This window comes from Boleophthalmus pectinirostris, unplaced genomic scaffold, assembly GCF_026225935.1.
Source record: "Boleophthalmus pectinirostris isolate CB_2022bp ecotype Guang Dong unplaced genomic scaffold, ASM2622593v1 HiC_scaffold_6, whole genome shotgun sequence".
In the NCBI taxonomy this organism is placed as follows: Eukaryota; Metazoa; Chordata; class Actinopteri; order Gobiiformes; family Gobiidae; genus Boleophthalmus; species Boleophthalmus pectinirostris.
Window position 1 is genome coordinate 5,547,412 of NW_026571447.1, and position 20,139 is coordinate 5,567,550.

The 20,139-nt window shown below is 37.5% G+C and overlaps 3 protein-coding genes across 3 annotated transcripts; 2 read left to right on the forward strand and 1 right to left on the reverse strand.

The window, feature by feature from the left end:
• Nucleotides 1-2,003: 2,003 nt before the first annotated feature.
• LOC110155052 (fucolectin-4-like) lies at nucleotides 2,004-7,038 on the reverse strand. The gene is made up of 5 exons (XM_055163376.1): nucleotides 6,975-7,038; nucleotides 6,616-6,901; nucleotides 4,286-4,440; nucleotides 3,749-4,022; nucleotides 2,004-2,399 (listed from the first exon to the last, which is right to left on the reverse strand). The coding sequence occupies exons 1-5, from the start codon at nucleotides 7,036-7,038 to the stop codon at nucleotides 2,249-2,251; spliced, it is 930 nt and encodes a 309-aa protein (XP_055019351.1). The 3' UTR covers nucleotides 2,004-2,248.
• Nucleotides 7,039-11,891: 4,853 nt separating this feature from the next.
• LOC129411728 (SWI/SNF complex subunit SMARCC1-like) lies at nucleotides 11,892-13,961 on the forward strand. Its single transcript, XM_055163377.1, has 3 exons — nucleotides 11,892-12,058; nucleotides 12,936-13,011; nucleotides 13,657-13,961. The coding sequence occupies exons 1-3, from the start codon at nucleotides 11,892-11,894 to the stop codon at nucleotides 13,822-13,824; spliced, it is 411 nt and encodes a 136-aa protein (XP_055019352.1). The 3' UTR covers nucleotides 13,825-13,961.
• A 123-nt stretch (nucleotides 13,962-14,084) lies between these two features.
• LOC129411729 (SWI/SNF complex subunit SMARCC1-like) lies at nucleotides 14,085-16,171 on the forward strand. Its single transcript, XM_055163379.1, has 3 exons — nucleotides 14,085-14,245; nucleotides 15,913-15,984; nucleotides 16,054-16,171. The coding sequence occupies exons 1-3, from the start codon at nucleotides 14,085-14,087 to the stop codon at nucleotides 16,169-16,171; spliced, it is 351 nt and encodes a 116-aa protein (XP_055019354.1).
• Nucleotides 16,172-20,139: the final 3,968 nt, after the last annotated feature.

The window sequence follows — 20,139 nt, forward strand, 5'->3', positions numbered from 1 at the left end:
TGAGCTGAATTATGAACTTTTATAACGTCTGTGTTGATTAGAGACACATTTACTATGTAAGTGTTGCATTCAATTTATTTATTGCAGTTGGTGTTTTTAACAATATAGTACATTTAGCGAAAGAAAAATTTTGTTATGTCAACTGTCAACTTTTTCAATTGAAGACGTCTCGGAGGAGCTAACTACAATGAAAGTACTCTGAAACTAACACGCGTATCTGCTTACAGTCTCTGTTAGCTAGCTAGGCAGTTCAATAGCCTAACTACTGAACTGCACTAAGCAAGGACTGTGCCTGAGTCATATAAGTATAATCGTTCAAACCCCAATGGCTGTTTTCACACCTCTTAGCATACAGGCTATCACTATTGTTTTCTTTGTTTTGATGTAAGTCTGAGGATGGAGTTGTAAATAGGATGTGTCTGAGGTCTCCATTTCTGTTCGAAAGATTGATTGTCTTTCTTAACAAAAATAGCTTCTTTAACTCCCCTCTCAAACCATTTCTTTTCTATGGCTAAGATCTGTACCTCACTGTCCTCAAAGGGGTGGTTAGAGACTTTTAGGTGGAGAAGTACAGAAGACTGAGGTCCACTATTGCTCTCTCGTCTGTGTTGGTACATCCTCTTATGAAGCGGCTGTTTAGTTTTGTTTAGTGAATGGAATAGATCACATTGTTTTGTTTGTGGCTCAGTGTTTTGTCCTTTGGGTGGACGAGTTTCTGTCTTAAAGTGTTTGTGGGTTTGAAATAGACTCGACTAGACTAGATTTGTTGTCTGAAAATCCTCTATAGTTTTTCAGAAACACCATGTATGGAATAGTTACAGCCTTTCTCCTGGGTTCTCATTCTCCATTGTCTTGTATTTTAGCTCTCTTTGTTCTATTGAAAGCCCATTTTGGATAGCCACAGAGAGTGGTTTTTACACATGTCGTTCTTCTTTCTCCTTTCCCTCTGTGCTTGTAGGAACCCCTGGGACCCTGTGTTGCAATGTCGAAGACTCCAAGTTTGTGCTACAGTAGATGTTGTGAATCAACACGCAGGTATTGGTCAGTGTGTGTGGGCTGCCTGAAGACTTCTACCTAGAGTCACCGGTCTTCTGTTGTTACAGCATCTTCACGAGTGAATTTGATGTTAGGATCTACAGCTTTAATATGTGCAGTCAAGGGTTCCAGGTCTTGAATTCTAATTTTAATCAAATTATCGTCAACATAGCAATACCAATGTGTGGTGGAGTGCCTGGAAAAGAAGCCCTTTACTGCACATATTAATGCTGTAGATCCAAACATCAAATTCACACAGGAAGACGCTAAGGAGAACACATTTGCCTTCTTAGATTGTGTAGTGACAATAGTAACCAAATACATTTTAGTAGAAATATTTCTTTGTTAAAAAACTTCCTGTGCAAAGTCAATATGGAATAAATCTATTTTAATCATCAAAACTGTGAATATGACAAGTGTATTAAATAAACATGTTTCCTTTAAGTAAATATGCAACACAATCAGCCACTCACAAATTTTTTTTCCAAAAGATCCAAAAAAACAAAACAAACAAAAAAACAAACAAACTGATTGATTGGTGAGTATTTAGTTTTGACTCTAGTTTTAGAATCTTTAGTATCTAACTATCAATTTCTGACAACCGTATATTATACACATAAAAAACATGGCTTATAAAACTTAACTTTATCTGACAAACATACATGGACATTAAAATATTGCAAACGTACACATTGTATTATTCACTCCAATATATAACACATAAACTGAAAAGACATATCTGCTGAGGGACACCAATCTAAAAAAAAATAAACAAAAAAAACATTTGATGATATATCAATATATAGATCATCCCAGGATACCAGGATAATGATACTATATCAACAAATTTACTATCACAATATTTTGATCTTTTAATATTTTTGCATATCCCTAATTAACATGTAATGTGTAAAGCACTTTGTGAAAACATAAAAACATGACTTATAAAACAGAAATTTATTTGATTGACACACATACATGTACATTAAACATCGCAAAAGTACACATTGTACTATTCACACCAATATATAACAGATAAACTGAAAAGACATGTCTGATGAGCCAAATTAACATGAAAAAGTCATGTGATCAGTCAGACAGTAGCACAATAAATCTTGTGTAAAAAATGTCATATAGTTACTTTTAGCAGTTTAATAATCACAAAATGTACACATCCAACCACTCACAACACTGTATTGTGTTGTCAGAACATCTAGTCGAGCACAGAGCCGTAGACCTCCACCTCACACACATGCAGGTACTCTATCCGTCCTGGGATCACTATGTTAACGTACCGACCGTCCATCCCATCACAGTTAAACCCCTGAGTGAAACCTGAAGGAATATTTCTGATGACTGCACACCTGAGAACACAGAACAGGTCATATCTTTAACATAAGAGCATAGCATAGTTTTGTTTTTTAATCTTTTGTTTTTTTTAAGCTCAGTTTTTAACATCACATCATGGGATTTTAACCAACTAAAAAGTGCAGCATGTGCAGTTCAAAGAACACATGTGAGGGACTGTTGGATTGTGTGAAATGAGCTCTTTGTTTTCCCATAGGGGACATCTGAGATGCTACAGGCTTTTTACACCATATGTGCTGCAAATGTGGCAGATCTGAAACACAAGGACACAGTAAGAATGAGTCCTTTTCCTGTTGTGTTCACCTGGATTCCCTGGACTCTGCTGTGATGGTGCAGGCCCCCCCTCACACACAAAGGTGACTGAGAAGTGCAGTGAAAACTTTAAATTCCTTCAGGATCAATAAAGTCTCTCTCTTCTCTCTATTATCTCTCTCTCTTTTATAACAAATTTACCATTGCTTGTTATGCTAGCTGTGGCATGGAGCTAAACAATCTAAGCTTTCAAACTAGATATAAAGATATATAAACACAGATATATTCCCTGGTGGACCAAGGGTGACCGTGACTCTAGTAAAGAGACATAGTTATAATCTATAATCTAGTGTATTGTGGTCCAAAGCAAAAGAAATGATCTGATAAAAGCTTTTGCCCAAATCTAATCTAAAAAAAAAAAGTTTCGTACACTGGCCATTTGAGTGTGCAGTGCTATTTTCACTTTTAAAGGGCCAATATTACTTTCCTATCTATGTTATAATGTTTACTCATCAAAAACAGACCTGGAGTTGTGTTTTGTTTGATTTGCACATGTTTAACACACAAATCCTGCATATTTAATCTGAAACAGAAAATACTCTATTCCACATTGTGATGTCATGTAGTGATACAGGAAGTGCTGCAGTGTGCATTTTACACTCCACACACCTTCACTAGAATCATCCGAATAATCAGCCCTGGAATTTATGACACCCATGGATCATTATTTTATATTTGGATGTGAATGGCTAAGCAACAGTGCACTATATAACTTTTTGGTTGGTGGTATGTCAACTGCTTGTTTCTAAGGATATATCATTGCTCTGCCTGGAATGTTCCACATGACATTAAATAGATCTACCTTAAATTTGTAAAATTACAGAAAAAAATGTATTCTGACTGTGAGCGGGGTCGCCTCTCCACAGATCTGACCTGTAACTTGGTCTGGTTTGGTCTCCATGAAGATACAAAAGGTTTAATGCCACATTGTGAAATATTCCAGACAAAGCCATAACATCTCCATGGAGAAAATATTTAACGGGCCTTCCACCGTAAAAGTTACACAACGCATCTTTAAATTAAATTAGCTTACCTTGGGTTGTTGTTGCCATTGTTTTCAAGGGAATCTCCAATGCGAATCTCTGCTCCATTCAGTCTTGCGGAATAAATTCCATTCGCATTGGTTACATTTACGGTGAAAATCCTGTATGTTTTCGCCAGATCCAGTCTCCACCAGGGGTTCAGATCATTAAACGTGTGAGTATTTGTCATACGGTTTCCATCTGTAGCTTGGATAGCTGCCCATAGCATGTTATTGGCATATATTGATGATTGTGTAGCTCTTCCCTTGAAGGCCAGATTTTCTCCTGCACAAAAAGAAACACAGAGAACTTTGATTTTGTCTACAGGAACCATGTGCATAAATCCAAACCTGTCAAAGAAAAGAAAACAAAAAAACTTCTTAAAAGTGTACTGTGTAACTTTTCTGGTGGAGGGTCTGCCATCTGCTTGTCTCCATGGAGATGTTGTTGTTTGCTCTGCCATGTCATGTAAAAACTGATGGACTCTCCACCAGGAAAATTACGCAGTGCACCTTTAACCTTTTTGCAATTTGAATAATAAATCTGACCGGTTGGTGCACGGTATCCATAGACCTCCACTTCACAGAGGGTCAGTTGCCTGTTGATTCCTGGTAGAACCACATAGACATATCGGCCCTCCACTCGTCTCCTGAGGGTGATGGTGAGAGAGCGGCCTGGTGGGATGTGTGGGAGCACCGCCACTCTGAGGAACACACAGGAATATAAACTTAAAGTGCCTATGACAGGTTAGACCAGGCATGTCCAAACGGCCCTCAGACAAATTTTTCTTGGCCCTCAAGCTTCCAGGAGAATTGGCCCAAATTACCTTGCATCAATGAAAAATGTACTTTTTATTGCAAGTTTTTTTTTTTTTTGAAAATCTACCTTGATAAAGCCAATATTGAATATTTAGTGTGTGGTTTTAAGGATTTTAGCATGAATAAAGGACTGATGGCTCATTCTAACGTGTTAAACATGCACATATTTCAATTATTCACTGTACTGAGCATCAGCCTGTGGCCCTCAATCGGCCCTCTGTTTCATCTGTGTTTAGGGATGTGGCCCTTGATGACATCCCTGGGTTAGACCAATGTTTCCCGAAGCCTTGTCATGATCTGCATGTAAGTCTGCAATATACATGTACATGTACATACATCTCCATGCACCTCCCCGCTTCTCACACCTTCACCCCCGATCCTCACTTTTTCAGCAGCGCCGCCTTGCCTAACCAATGTTCTGTGTGACTGTTTTTCATTGTTTAAAACTTGGGTAATACTAATTGTTCAGACATGATCACTCAGTCAACAATAAAATATCCTCATTAATGTTCAATAATGCTCACAAATTTATTTTGTGATTGTCTATTGACTTGGGTCGTGAAGATTTGTGACTTTTAAAATATAGGTCCCCAGAAAAAAGTTTGGGAAACACTGGCTTAGACTAGTCATTTTACCAAAACACAGTTAAGATAATTATATTTAAGATTTAAGACAAAATTTCACTATTTTTTACAAGTGTGGCTCATTTGTAGTTTTTAAATTTTACTTCCTGGTTAGAAAACATGACACCATGCTATGAAATTCAATTACCGTTATGTAGCAACTGTGATGGACTTAATTGTTATTTGACAAATAAAAAGAAGAAGAAGAAAAAAACTTGTACAAGTACAAGTAAATTATATATATTTTCCACCTTTTCTTTGCAAAGTGCTTCTTGATTGGTGTAAAACTATAATTTATATTATATTATCAAAATTAGATAATCATAAAAACCTATCATAAGCACTTTAAGTTCATGTCACAGGTTTTCATGTTTTTCTAATTCTTACTTAAGTTAGCTGTGTAAACCGCTTTATAAGTATATAAATCGGTGGGTCTGTGAAAATGTTATTACTTTGAAAGGTTTCACAGTATGGCATTAAACCTTTATATCTTCATGGAGATCAAATCAGATCAAGTTACATGTCAGATCTGTGGAGAGACTACCCCACTCTCAGTCAGAATGTCTGTTTTTCTATGTATTTTAGAGCTGTAAAACCACCTGTAACTGAATAAATGTAAGGCAGAGCAGTTTAATGTCATACTGTGGAACATTCCAGACAGAGCAGAGAAATATTCATAGAAACAAGCAGGAGAGGGGGCCCTCCAGCAGAAAAGTTACACAATGCACCTTTAATAAATAATTAAATTGGTGGGGTAGTACTTGAGCTTAATAGTTATCATACTAGTTTTACATCAAGTAATGTTACCATCTAAATGTGTATTTGATTTTTTTCCCAGTAGATGGCCGATGTGAACTCTGTTCCCCCTCTCTGTTTCCTCTCAGCTTGTCTTGGTTAAGGTTCACCAGAGCTCTCTGCTCCTGTTCAGGCCAAAGGTGGCACACTATCAGACTGCAGTAAGGTAGACAGCATCTAGCGGTGGTATGTGAGAATACAACCGGTCGGGTCAGCCTGTCTAATTACAAATTCTAGCTGTAAGTTATGTATCATGTTGATGGAAATGTGGGATTGTTTTTAATCACTGTAAAGCACTTTGTGTTACATTTTTGTATGAAAAGCACTTTATAAATAAAGTTTGATTTGATCATTATTGACAAGAAAAGTAAGTAAATTGCGAAAAAAATAAAACAAACAAAAAAAAATCTCAGGGGACTCATTGAGCGATGAACTAAACTCTGTTAACCTGAGGTGAGAGAAATTTAATTTTATCTAAAATAAAAGGTGACCAATGAGCTCCTTTGTTTCTCATGTGTAACTGAAATCATCAGATGATACAAGTGAAATGATGTATAAAAATACAGACAAATATCATTCTGGATTTACTAAGTGGAAATATTGTGAATGAACATATTACCAGCCTTAGAGAGTTTCACTTACACAGGATTAGAATTCCCATTATAGTGTAACGAGTTGCCCACATTGATCTCAGCCCCGTCCAGTCTCTCAGGGCAGCAGTCTCCTCTATTTGTGATGGTGATGGAGGTGACGATGTAGGTCTCCAGCAGGTCCACTTTCCACCAGGGGTTTGTCTGCCACTTCGTCACAGCACAGGACCCTGCGTTGTAGTCAGATTCCCGGTTCCCATCGATGGCGTTGGAGGCTGCCGAATATTCACTGTTGTATCTGCTGGACTGCGTAGCTTTGCCACGAAGAGCCACATTTTCTAAGAAACGATAAAAACAAGGAAAATATAAACATTGTAATTGTTCTGGGGGACAAAATCAGTTGATACTTACTATAGGTACGGGCAGAGCATGTCGTCAAGGTGACCAAGAAAAACAAAACTATGATGTCCTTCATTTTTGCTAAAATACAGGGAAAAAAATTTAAAGGTGCTATCTTAAAAATGTAAAAACAAGTACAACTTACTGTGATCAAGATAGGATCTCTGTTAGTGTGTAGTGCAGTGACCAGAGGGAGCAGTATTTATACACATGCCTTATCTCTTTGAACTGTGGTTTTCAGTTTAATAATTCTTGTTGATATTGTAAAAATATACTGCACATGGGCAGCTTAATGTTTAGAGGATTTTACTGGAAGCCTCACTACTTCCTCATAATTATCGTAATTCATTTATCATAAAAATCTAAATATAAAAGTGAACGTTCGTACCCTCACAAAGACTTTGCATCATATCATAAAAGCCATGATCAGATTTCTTTAAAGGATTCATATTACCCATTTTATATTATTTTCTGGTCTGGTTATAATGTTGTTTCCTCATCACAAACAGACCTGGAGTTGTGTTTTGTTTCCTTCACATGTTTAACACAGAAACCCTGCACATTTAGACTGAGTTCTGCTTTCAAATGGATGTGATGTGATAATACAGGAGGCGCTCCACTGTGTTTTTAATCACCATGCACATTCACTAGAATAATTTAGATGATGTCAGTCCTGGAATTGTTAATCTCTGCTAAACAAAAGGCAAAAGGTAGCTAATAACCTGAAAACTACCACTACATGACATAACATACATTTAAACATACATTAAAGAGCTCATATAGACTCTACTGGGAGAAAGCCCTCCTCTAGGCTAAACAAGAGTCAGGTTTGTGCAGATGCAAGTCACTGTGAGTAAGGACACTTTTTTTTTCTGTTTTTCATTTAATTTTAAGAGTCTACCTTGTCTATACATACAGAAGAAATATATAAAGTAAGACATAGTAGGATGTATGGACTTATGCAGTTACATTTTTTATTTTTTGGACAAAGCAAAGGGTGGCTACTTTGAGGATTTGAATATCAAATGAATATCATATATATATAAAAAAAAAAAAAGTGTTTCTCACCTTCCACGGTGGTTGGTCTCTCACCCTCATTCAGCTCGGGTCGTCTACCAGAGGCCTGGGAGCTTGAGAGTTCTGCACAGTATCTTTGCTGTTCCCAGTACTGCACTTTTCTGGACTGACATGTCCGTTGTTTTTCCTGGTATCTGTTGTAGCCTCTTCCAGTTTGGGGGTTACAGCCCCGAGTGCTTCGATCACCACAGGCACCACTGATGCCTTTACTTTCCAGGCTCTCTCCAGCTCTTCCTTGAGCCCCTGGTATTTCTCTAGCTTCTCGTGTTCCTTTTTCCTGATATTACCATCGCTTGGTATTGTGATGTCCACCACCACGGCTCTGCTCTGTTTCTTATCCACCACCACTATGTCTGGTTGGTTCATCACCATCCTGTCAGTCTGTATCTGGAAGTCCCAGATGCGATATATATATATATATATATATATATATATATATATATATATATATATATATATATATATATATATATATATATATATATATATTACTTCATATATTTGATGTCTTTTGCATGTATAGACAATGCAGAAAATAGTAAAAATAAACAAAAAACAAAAAAATATATAAAATAAGAGGTGTGTCCACACTTTTTACTGGTAGTTAACTTGGTAAATATTGGATAAATAATTAGCTTGTGGGAGACTTCCTGGTCAAATAAATCACAAATAGTCGCAATAATAAGGACATAAACTGTGATAAGACACAATATAAATCATATTTTATAATTCTGTTTTATTAATGTCATATTGATATCATTGATTGAGTACAATGTTTAAAACCTTGAAAAGTATGATTAAAGCCTAAGCCTGCATTAATAATGATGTGATGTCTGTGAAGTTTTTTTTTTTTTTTTTTCCTTAAAGTTCCTTAAAACAGCTAAAACTGGATCTTGTTATTTAAAAGATCCAAATCTGTTTCTTTTTAGTTTTATGCATTTTGCTAATATGCTAAAGATATGACCTGTTCTGTGTTCTCAGGTGTGCAGTCATCACAAATATTCCTCCAGGTTTCACTGAGGAGTTTAACTGTGATGGGATGGACGGTCGGTACGTTAACATAGTGATCCCAGGACGGACAGAGTACCTGCATGTGTGTGAGGTGGAGGTCTACGGCTCTGTGCTCGACTAGATGTTCTGACAACAGAATACAGTGTTGTGAGTGGTTGGATGTGTACATTTTGTGATTGTTATTAAACTGTTAAATATATATGACATCTATATGAAAGTTTTTACACAAGATTAATTGTGCTTTAACTGTGCTTTTACAGTCTCATTGATCACATGACTTTTTCATGTTAATTTTTTCAGTTATCTGTTATATATTGGTGTGTTATTTTGTGATATTTTAATGTGTGTGTATGTGTGTCAATCAAATAAAGTTCAGTTTTAAAACCCATGTTTTTTATGTGTATAATGTACGGTTGTCAGAAATTGATTGCTAGATACTGAAGATTCTAAAACTACAATCAAAACTAAATACTCACCAATCAATCAATTTACATTTATTCACACATTGCTTTTCATACAAAACACACAGTGGTTTACACATTATATGTTAATTATGGCTGTGAAAAAATATTGAAATATTGAAATATCGTGATACTAAATTTATGTGATATAGTATCGTAATCCTGGGCTGATCGATATATTGATATATCACTCCTTTCAGTGCAGTGACATTGGAAAAAAAACAACCAGTCACTTCACAAGAGGATAAACCAACACAGACGAGAGAGCAATAGTGGACCTCAGTCTGCTGTACATTGCATAGTTGTACATTTAAAATATTGTTTAGGGACAATTCTGCTTCATGGTTCATGGTCAGAAGGAAAATTTCATGCATGTATTTAGTTGCAGTTCCCCAACACTGATGATGCGTTTTTCTGTTGTCATCTACACCAGTGTTTCTCAAAGACTAGGTTGCGATCCTCAAGTGGGTCGTAAGAGATGTTTTTTGGTCGCCTTGTCACAATCTGCCTGTACGTCTGCAATATACAGTTCTGACACATGAGAGCGCGAGTGAGGCAACGAATCCTCTCTGCCCTGAATTAAGTGTTTCTGCAGCTGTAGAGAAAAGATCAGTGCACTTCAGGATACTTATGGATATTTTTTATTTCTGGTTCAATTATTGATTGTTCAGAGACACGATCACAGAGTCAACAATAAAATATTCTCATTAATGTTCAATAATGCTCAAATCCACCTTTATTTTGTGATTTACGAATAATGTCTATTGACTTGAGTCGCAAAGGTGTGTGACTTTTAAAATACGGGTCCCAAGAAAAAAAAAAAGCTTGGGAAACACTGATCCACATAGTTTATTCCCCTCCCTTCCTGCTCTGTGCTTGGCCATGCTTTTGTGCTTGTGCTCCAGTGTATAATTACCTGCATTTTTCATCACTATGGAGTGTCTGATTGGGTTAAATGCAGAGAACAGTACCATAGAATCACCGTGTTGGCAGCACACCCCCGCACTAGAGATGCGCGGATTGCGGTTACAATCGCGGTATCCGCGGTTAATCCGCGGTTAATCCGCGGGTCGGGCGGATGACGTGACGAAAAATTATATTTTAATTAAATTCGGGCGGGTGGCGGTTTAACTACTAAAAAAAAATAATAAAAAAAATAAAAAAATAAAAAAGTTAATGTTAGTATTGTTACCTACATCTGAAAAGACGAGTCTCATTGTTTATGCTTGTAGTATGAAGTGTACGTCATATATCCTTAATTAGCCCATTTGACCTCGTTTTTATGTTCTGAAGGTTCAGGTTGTGTCGGGTTATTGATGCCTAAGGTTTACGAGGCACATATTATATGCAGTTTATTTTATTATTTCTAATTTATTTCAGCTTGTTTGCCAACACGTAAGTGGCTATAGGGCCATATTTATTTAGTTATGCTTTTTTTTTTTTTTTTTTTTTGATATCAGATATATTTTAAAACACGCAGACATTACAGCGTAGACTGCCACTCGGGTATTTAAAACTTAAATTTAAAGACCGATGGAGTGAGGCTAAATGACCGATGGAAATGAGGCTATCGGGCTTTGAAAAAAATGTAACAACATCCAACACGAAGGCAAGAAGGTGGCAAAAATAGCCTAGTCGGAAAACGTTGTCAGTTAATTAGCTGTGCAAGAAAACCAGGTAAGTTTGGGGTTGTTACGGACAATTAACTGTGTCGGCGGGGGGTGGGGCATTTGAGGGCCGTGCCCCCCCTAGCGGCCACTGGTGCCCCACCCCCCAACAGGCCGTTATTATTACTATTTTAAAATGATTTTGATTGGCGCATTTCACTTCGGGCTGAGGACACATTATTTCTAGTTCAGAGGTGTTTTTGACGAGAGGCTGTTGTTTAATGTTTACAACCAGTGGCAGGACTTATTGTTTTTTAATAAACCTCAACCTTTTATTCTTGTCTTGTGTTGTATCGTCTACCACACAGACTCAACAACTATTGCAGCTAATAATAATAATAATCTTAATATAATAATGATTATAATAACAACACATAATTAGCCTAATACTGTTAAAGAAAAACGTGTTTGATAGCATGTCTGCTGTGTATGACTCCACTGTGTTAAAATATTTCTCAAATGCAGTGCCCCCCTGCTGGTGACCCATGCTGACTCTGAACTCTGACAATTAAGAATTACATGAATGAGCTATAGTTTGCATTTTTATTATTGTTTGTATGATTGTGCTAAAATCTAAAATAATCAATCGGCGGATGGCGGGCGGGTGCGGTTTGAAAACCTTCGGTGCAAAATGGATAGCGGGCGGATGATGAGTTTTGTGTCGCGGTTGCGGATGAAAAAATAGCCCATCCGCGCATCTCTACCCCGCACAAATGATCCAATCCAGATTTCTGTTCTACTTTAGAAAGGAGGATGTTCGGCAGTTGACAGGAGGCAGTTGTTGGTTTCCATTTTATTACAAGCTCGTGTGGAAGCTTGACATCCAACTCCGAAAGCTGCTGCAAACACAGACAGTGCACTGGGGCGGCTTCCCAGACAGGTGAGTCCATAGGCACAGAGCCATACTTCTGTTGGGTTAAAGGTTCTATATTAAGCAAAACTGACTCTTGTGAGCTTTCAGTCGTCTTATAACACTGTTACCTCCTCAAAAACGGCTTTTATTATTAGTCTGTCTACATCTCCAAACTTCACAACGCTCTGTTCCGCCTTGTGATGTCAAGTTAATAACTCCTTTTACCTTCAGAGCTGAAATCATCCACGTGATTCTAGTGAAGTTTAAAAACACAGTGGAGCATTTCCTGTATTACCACATGACATTACAAGATGGAACAGAGTGATTTAAGCATGTTTTTAGTGTGTTGTTGTGTGTTAAACGTGTGAATGAAACAAAACACAACTCCAGGTGTGTTTGTGATGTGGAAACAATATTATAACATCAGAATATGGGCCTGTTAGATTTGACCAAAACAATGCAGTTTGATGTGGGTTCTTTCAATAAAACCTTAATGACCTGAAAACCACCAGACCTCTTTCTGCCTCACCTGGACCTGCTCTCCGCTGAAGTCGGTGTAACAGGGTGTATTGGTTTGAATGACTTTCTTAGTCTTGTGCCCAGTCAGTCAGTTTATGAACTTTCAGAACTTAAAGGAGCTTTTCAAAATGGATTAGATTTAAGGAACGATGTCACTTTGAATGGGAAAAACTTGTGCATGTAAAAATAAGCTCTGATACACTTACATGATTGTGTAGTTCTGAAATCAATTTGTAATGTTTGAAAAGCTGATCAATTTATTCATATGATATTGTTTTCTTTTCATTTCTTTTTCTCCTATATAAATTAAATCAAATTATTTATTTTTTATTTCACCTTTTGAAATACACACTCTCAGTCTCACAACTTTTTTTTTTTTCATCAGTTATGACACCTGGATGTCGGCCAATGAGGTGGATGGAGATGTGGAGGATCCCCCGAGCTCTGACCGACCATGGAAGGTGAGGACTGTTATCAACAATGCATCTAAAATCACTTCAGTTCTGTCATTGGTGGTACATCTGTATGTCCTGGGTAGAGAAGTACAGTACTCTCAAAGGGCCTGTACCCAGTTTATCTGTCTGCATCTAATTGTAAAGCATTTTATGGTCAGATTGTCAGGGAGTGTGTGTTAGCATGCTAGTTGGTGGTCTCTTACAAACTCATTGGGGGAATAATTAGGATTCTCTGAGCACATAAATTAAGTGAGGAGTAAGTAACTTAGCCCTTCTGCAGACATTTACTTTTAACCATGTTATAGTTGTTTGTTCTCACGTTTTTAGATATTAAAACTTGTTTTTGAAGTGATGTGGTGTGTAAATTTGAGTAATCTTTTTAATTGCTTATTTTCATAACAATTTTCAATTGCGGATAATTACAGGTCATATCTGTGGCAACCGTGCTCACTGTTAGAAAGCCTGTTTTCTTCTAGTTATTTTTGAGCCATAAAACCTCCTGTAATTGAATAAATGTAGAGTACATCTGTTTAATGTCATACTGTGGGACATTCCAAGTAGAGCAATGATCTATCAATAGAAGCAAGAAGGTGACAGACCCCCCCCCCATCTGAAATGTTACACAGTCCACCTTTAACCATTGTTTTTTAGGTCCATGCCAAGTGGGTGCTGGACACAGACGCCTTTAATGAGTGGATGAATGAGGAGGACTATGAGATGGATGACAACAAGAAGCCCTTCAGTTTCCGCCAGAGGATTTTCCCCAAAGAGGAGGAGGTACCACCACACGCCTTTCCTGTCCTTATGGTCCCTTTGTAGCGCCGTATCTGTCGCATGTACAGTCTGCATGCTTGTATCTAGACACTGTCCGTCGGCCATCTTTTCCTGACTTTTCCTCATGCTTTTGTCTATTGTTGACAGGGTTTCTGTGATAGACTTGTTCTATGCACATAAGCAATAATATTTTAATGGAGAGATTGAGATTCTCATAACTTTGAATCATGATGAGCTGAGGTCTTTTTAATGGAGAGGTTCACAGTCCAGAAGGCTTTTTTATGAAGACAATACAAGGAAAAAACATGATTAATTTTGCTGTCTCTATAACGTTCTCTGTGCAGGATGACGAGGAGCAGGGCAAAGGTGAAACAAACCGCCTGCTGGACTCCGGAGAGGACAACGTGACCGAACAAACCCACCACATCATCGTCCCCAGCTACGGCGCCTGGTTCGACTACAACTGGTGAGTGTCCAGCAGAGGGCAGCATCATGTAAAAAAAAAGTTGTAATGATTGGTCAAATAATCATGACTCGTCCACTACACAAGCCTGACACAATAACTACTATATCGACTCATTGTTCTGAGCTCAATATCATGTGTACTTTTACTTTGAGAGGTTTATTTATTTACTTTTATGTGATACGAAAGGATTTGTGCTTTAGAGGGTTGAATAAGTCACTTCTATGGGAAATTACTGCTTCGTTCGGCTATTTATTTGTTACAACTTTGGCCTTTTAATAATGCGGTGTGACAGGCTTAGACATAATCGTAGTTGTCTTTTCATGATCTCATTAACACACACACACAGGGCTGGGTGATATGGAGCAAAAAATATATCTCAATATATTTTTTCTATATCTCGATATATGATAATATCCTGATATGTGTACAGGAAAAATAAACTCCCAAAACTACTGCAAAAACAAATATGACAAATTTCACAAGGTCTTTTTTACTGAAGTGCAAGGGTAGGCAGTTCATGTAGGAACAAAATGCTTCTGCCACATTTAAGATTATAAAAATCCCATATCACATAAATAATAATTTAACTGTAAAATGAAAGAAATAATACATATTGCCTTCTTTTCATTCATAAATAAAACAACTCAGCTCAAGCTCATCTTTGCATTAACTCTGTAACCGTACAATAACCTTGAGCTCCTTTAGCAGAGGAAGCTCAGGAGGTTCCTTATTTTAACAGATCCATGTTCCTCACCAGTGTAAGGAGCTCTGAGGTTTCCCACAATCCACTGCAGATCAAACCCAACGTGTCCAAACACTATTGTTCAAGTTACACTGCAGCAGATTATTCATTAAAATCTTCTGCATAAATAAACTTCACATGACTAAACTTTACAGCAAATAAATCTTAACGATTATAGATCAGCCCGTTTGAGATTATAATGTGTTTAATGCAGTTTTGCCACATGTGTTTACATTTTATAGAAACAAAACCGCATGGCTCATTTGCATAAACAGCGTGCTCCATGTGCTGCTGATGTGGTTCAGCTTCTTTCGGACTAAATGACACGACTCAGTGGAATATGAGGATGTGCTGCTGATGGTCTTATCTGTAAATGGTGGAGAAGTTTTGTGGTGCTTGAAGCTTTTCACTGGCACCAACTTTCAGCATTCACGGTGGTAGTGAGGAGTGAATGAGACACAAACAGCAAAATCAGGGAGGCGGGGGCCTGCAACCACAGAGAAGGCAAACAAGCGAAGTGGCGAAATCAGAATTGAATATAAGCGTCATATCAATATATAGGATATGTGAGAATCCATATCAAGTTTAAAAAATATCTCCATATATTTAAAATATCGAGATATTGCCCACCCCTGCACACATATATATATATATGTTTCATATATACACATGAATAGCTGAATGAACCAATAATTAGACATAGAAGTGACTTATTCAACCCTCTAAATCACAAATCTTTTTGTATTACAAGTAAAATGATAAAAATGTCCCTCGAAAAGCAAAGGAAATGTCCACATGATAAATATTGAGCCCCAAAATATTGTTCCAGCTTTCATATTTTGAACGATAAGTTAATATAGTAGTTATCGTCTGTGTATATAAAAGGGATATGGATTAAAATTATACTTTGCTTCTCATCCACTAGTATCCACGAGATCGAGAGAAGAGCCCTTCCTGAGTTCTTCAACGGCAAAAACAAGTCTAAAACCCCAGAGATGTGAGTGGTGGATCTCATTATGTCTGACTGTGTTTTGCCGTACGTCTGACTGTTCTCTCATGTGCTCAGATACCTGGCCTACCGTAACTTCATGATTGACACGTACCGACTGAACCCCCAGGAGTACCTCACCTCCACCTCCTGTCGCAGGAATCTCACCGGAGACGTGTGCGCCATCATGAGGTGAGCTGCTGCTTTTCAGGCCAACTCCCCTAGTTGGCACTCTTCACTCTCCCAATGATACTGCGCAGCCGCACAACGAGTACCGTGTTTAAGTCTCGCGAGATTAAAGCATTATGGGAAATGAAGGCTAGTGATGGGACTTTTGGTTCTTATGGGATCTGCTCTTTTACTCGCATATTATTTATATGACAGAAGCCAATATATGTAACAGGATTAGGGTGACCCGATTTTCAGAATTAAAAACACACACCTGGGTTGGGATAGATAAAACTGTGAAAAGAGCACATAACATTGTCCATTCTCAACTCACTTGTGGGTCAGTCATAATCTGAGGGACTATCATTGCTTTTTTTAAAAATTGTAATTTCTATATTTTAGCTAAACAAATGACAGCAAATTCCCCTCTTTACTGTTGGTGGGGATCAAATTGGTCAGAAATGGGGACAACTGGAACATTTCTTGTATAAAACTGGAACAAATCGCTTGTTTTGTGGTTTGGCATAAATTTGCTGGGACGGGGATCTCATTGCTTAAAACTGGGACTGTCTTGGGTAAATAAGAAAGTCTAGTCATTCTAAACATGAGATAACTAGATACATTTTTAGTGCTCAAATGTCTCAAACGTAATTCTTGTGTTTTTTCAGCTTCAAATCAGTATAAAATGCATAAAACTATAAAACTAGAAAGAAAAGGATTTGGATCTTTTAAATAATGAGATCCGACTTCAACTGTTTTAAAAAAAAATCTTTAAAAAAAAAAAAAAAAGACTGCATGAACACATTGTACAGAAACATCAATAAAACAGCATTATAAAGATTTGTATTGTATCCTATCACAGTTTGTATCTTTATTATTGTGACTATTTATGTGTGATTTATCTAACCAGGAACTCACCTGCAAGCTAATTATTTGTGTATGTTTACTATTTTCTGCATTTTCTATACATGCAGAAGACATCAAATATATGAAGTAAGATACAGTCGTGGACAAAATTGTTGGTACCCCTCTGGTAAGGAAAGAAAAATCAACAATTTTCACTGAAATAACTTGAAACCGAGAAAAGCAATAATAAATAAAAATTTCTTGACAAATAACCAATAAAAATCAGACACTGTTTTTGAATTGTTCTTCAACAGAATTATTTAAAAAAACAAACTAATGAAACTGGCTTGGACCCCTAGAAAAGATTGTAAATACTTGGTCAACAGGGACATGTTAAACTTAGGTGTCTCCAATCTGCATCACTGGTTCTTCAAACTTGTCCTCAGTCAGTCTGTCTGTTTAAAGAACGACATGTGTCATTGTGCTGTTTGGAGACATGATGGACACAACACTGAACATGAACCAGAGAAAGAGAAGAAGAGAACTGTGTCAGGAGACTAGAAAGAAAATGATAGACAAGCAGGTTAAAGATAAAGACAATAAGACCATCTCCAAGCAGCTTGATGTTCCTTTGATTACAGTTACACATGTTCTTCAGAAGTTTAAGGTCCACAGGACTGAAGCCAACCTCCCTGGACGCGGCCGCAAGAAGAAAACTGATGACAAATTGAAGAGATGGATCATACGAATGGAGACAAAGAACCCAGAACAACCTCCAAACAAATTAAATGTGAACTCAAAGGGCAAGGTACATCAATGTCAGATTGCACCATCCATCACTACAACAAACAAGTGGACTTCACGTGAGGACACCACTGTTGAGAACAAATCATTAAAAAGTGTGACTGGAATTTGCCACAGTGCATATTGACAAACCGCAAAGCTTCTGGGAGAATGTTCTTTAGACAGAGGAGACAAAACTAGAGCTCTTTGGCAAGGCACATCAGCTCTATGTTCACAAATGCAAAAATGAAGCAGACCAAGAAAAGAACACTGTCCCCATTGTGAAGTACGGAGGAGACTTGATTTTGTTCTGGGGCTGTTTTGCTGCATCTGGCACAGGGTGTCTTGAATCTGTGCAAAATACAACAGAATCTCAAGACTATCAAGGTATTTTGGAACGTTGGAATGTGTTGCCTAGTGTCAGAAAGCTTGGTCTCGGTTGTAGGTCATGATGACCCAAAACACTCAGCTAAAAACACCCAAGAATGGCTAAGAACAAAACATTGGACTGTTCTGGAGTGTCCATCTGTGAGCCCAGATCTCAATCCTACTGAACATCTGTGAAAGGAGCTGAAACATGCTGTCTGGAGAGACACCCTTCAAACCTGAGAGAACTAACAGTTTACTCACGGGAAATGAGTCAAAATACCTGTTGACCAAAGCAGAAGTCTCAGTGACATGACTGTAATCATCTGTTGCAGAGTTTATCTCAAAAGGTTGTGCAACAAAATATTAAGTTAAGGGTACCATCATTTTTGTCCAGGCCAGTTTCATCATTTTGTTTTTTCTAATAATTCTGTTGAACCACAAGTGAAAAACAATGTTTGATTTTTGTTGGACAATTTTCAGTAATGTTTTATTTATAATTGCTTTTCTCAGTTTCAAGTTATTTCAGTGATGATTGTTGATGAAAAATTTTGTCCATGACTGTATATGAAATTATTTAGCAAAGGAAAAAAAATCTATTTGATCTTCAAATCCTCAAAGTAGCCACTGCATAAGTCCATACATCCTGCTATATCTTTCTTCATCTATTTGGTGTCTTCTGTATGTATAGAAAATGTAGAAAGTATTAAAATTAAAGACCAAAAAAAAAAAAAATGAATGAGAATGAGTTTATCCTTTTACAATGAGTTTATTACAGTTATGAGTCAGACACTAACTCACTTTATCAAAACTGTGAAAAAGCAACAAAAAGGAAACTCATTATTGTTTTTCACTTCTTTCTTCATCTTTCTCCCTTATGTTCCTCCTTTTTTGTTTCATTAGTCTATTTTTATATGTCTGTTTTGTTATTATTAATCTACTCATACACACACACTCCCAAACAAGAACAACAGTAGCAATTTGGTTTGTCAGTCAAGTGAAAGGCTACTTTTAAATAAGATCCATCCCCATGCAGAATGTTCTGAAGTATGGTAAGGACAAGTAAGAGACAGGGCCTGAAGCCCATAAACACATCTGACAGGAGGATATGGGAAAACAATACACACCAGTAGAGGGCAGATTCTTGAAATACTGATACTGTGAATGTTGTTTTGAAGATATGGGGTATATATTTCAGCATTTGGTTGGTAATTTTACTAGGGGTGTCAAATTATCGCGTTAATTGCGATTAATTAATTACAGTCATATTTAGCGCGTTATGTTTTTTAATCGCGTTAATCTCATTTTTAATCTCTAACATTAGTGTTTCTGTATGTGAGTTGCTTTATTATAAAACCTTTTTTAATGTGTTGTTGGGACAACAACACACACACACAAAAAAAACACATTTATACATTTTTTTATTTCGGTAATTCCACTCATTGCCGGAAACCCGCACAAAACGTGCGCAGTAAGAGCGATGTAACGTCATGTTAACGTTGGCGGCGTCGAAGAGACAGTAGAACAGAGTCAGCAGTGCACAGGTAAAAACGCATTCGTGTCTTGGAAATTATTTTCCCGACGTGAAATATAAAACAAAATAACAAATATAATATCGCCTACAACTTAAATGTCACTGGTGAAAACAACCTGCATAGACTCATGATGTCTCCACTACTGTCCTATAGTGACCTGCCACATGAGGGGACACGCACACAACACACACAAACAAACACACACAAACACACACACACAAACACACACAAACACACACCTTCATCATCGTCATTAACCTGAGAACGCGCGGACCACGTTTCCTTCCGTAGTTACTGCGCGGACACCGACGTGCTCCCGTGAGCCGCGTGTGGATCGTGTTTTCTCGCGTACGCGGCGTAAACCGCGCTTCCTCCTGTGCGCCTCTAAACCAGAACTAACACCAAGACTAAAACCAGGACTAAACCAGGTCTAAACCAGGTCTAAACCAGGGTCTAAACCAGGACT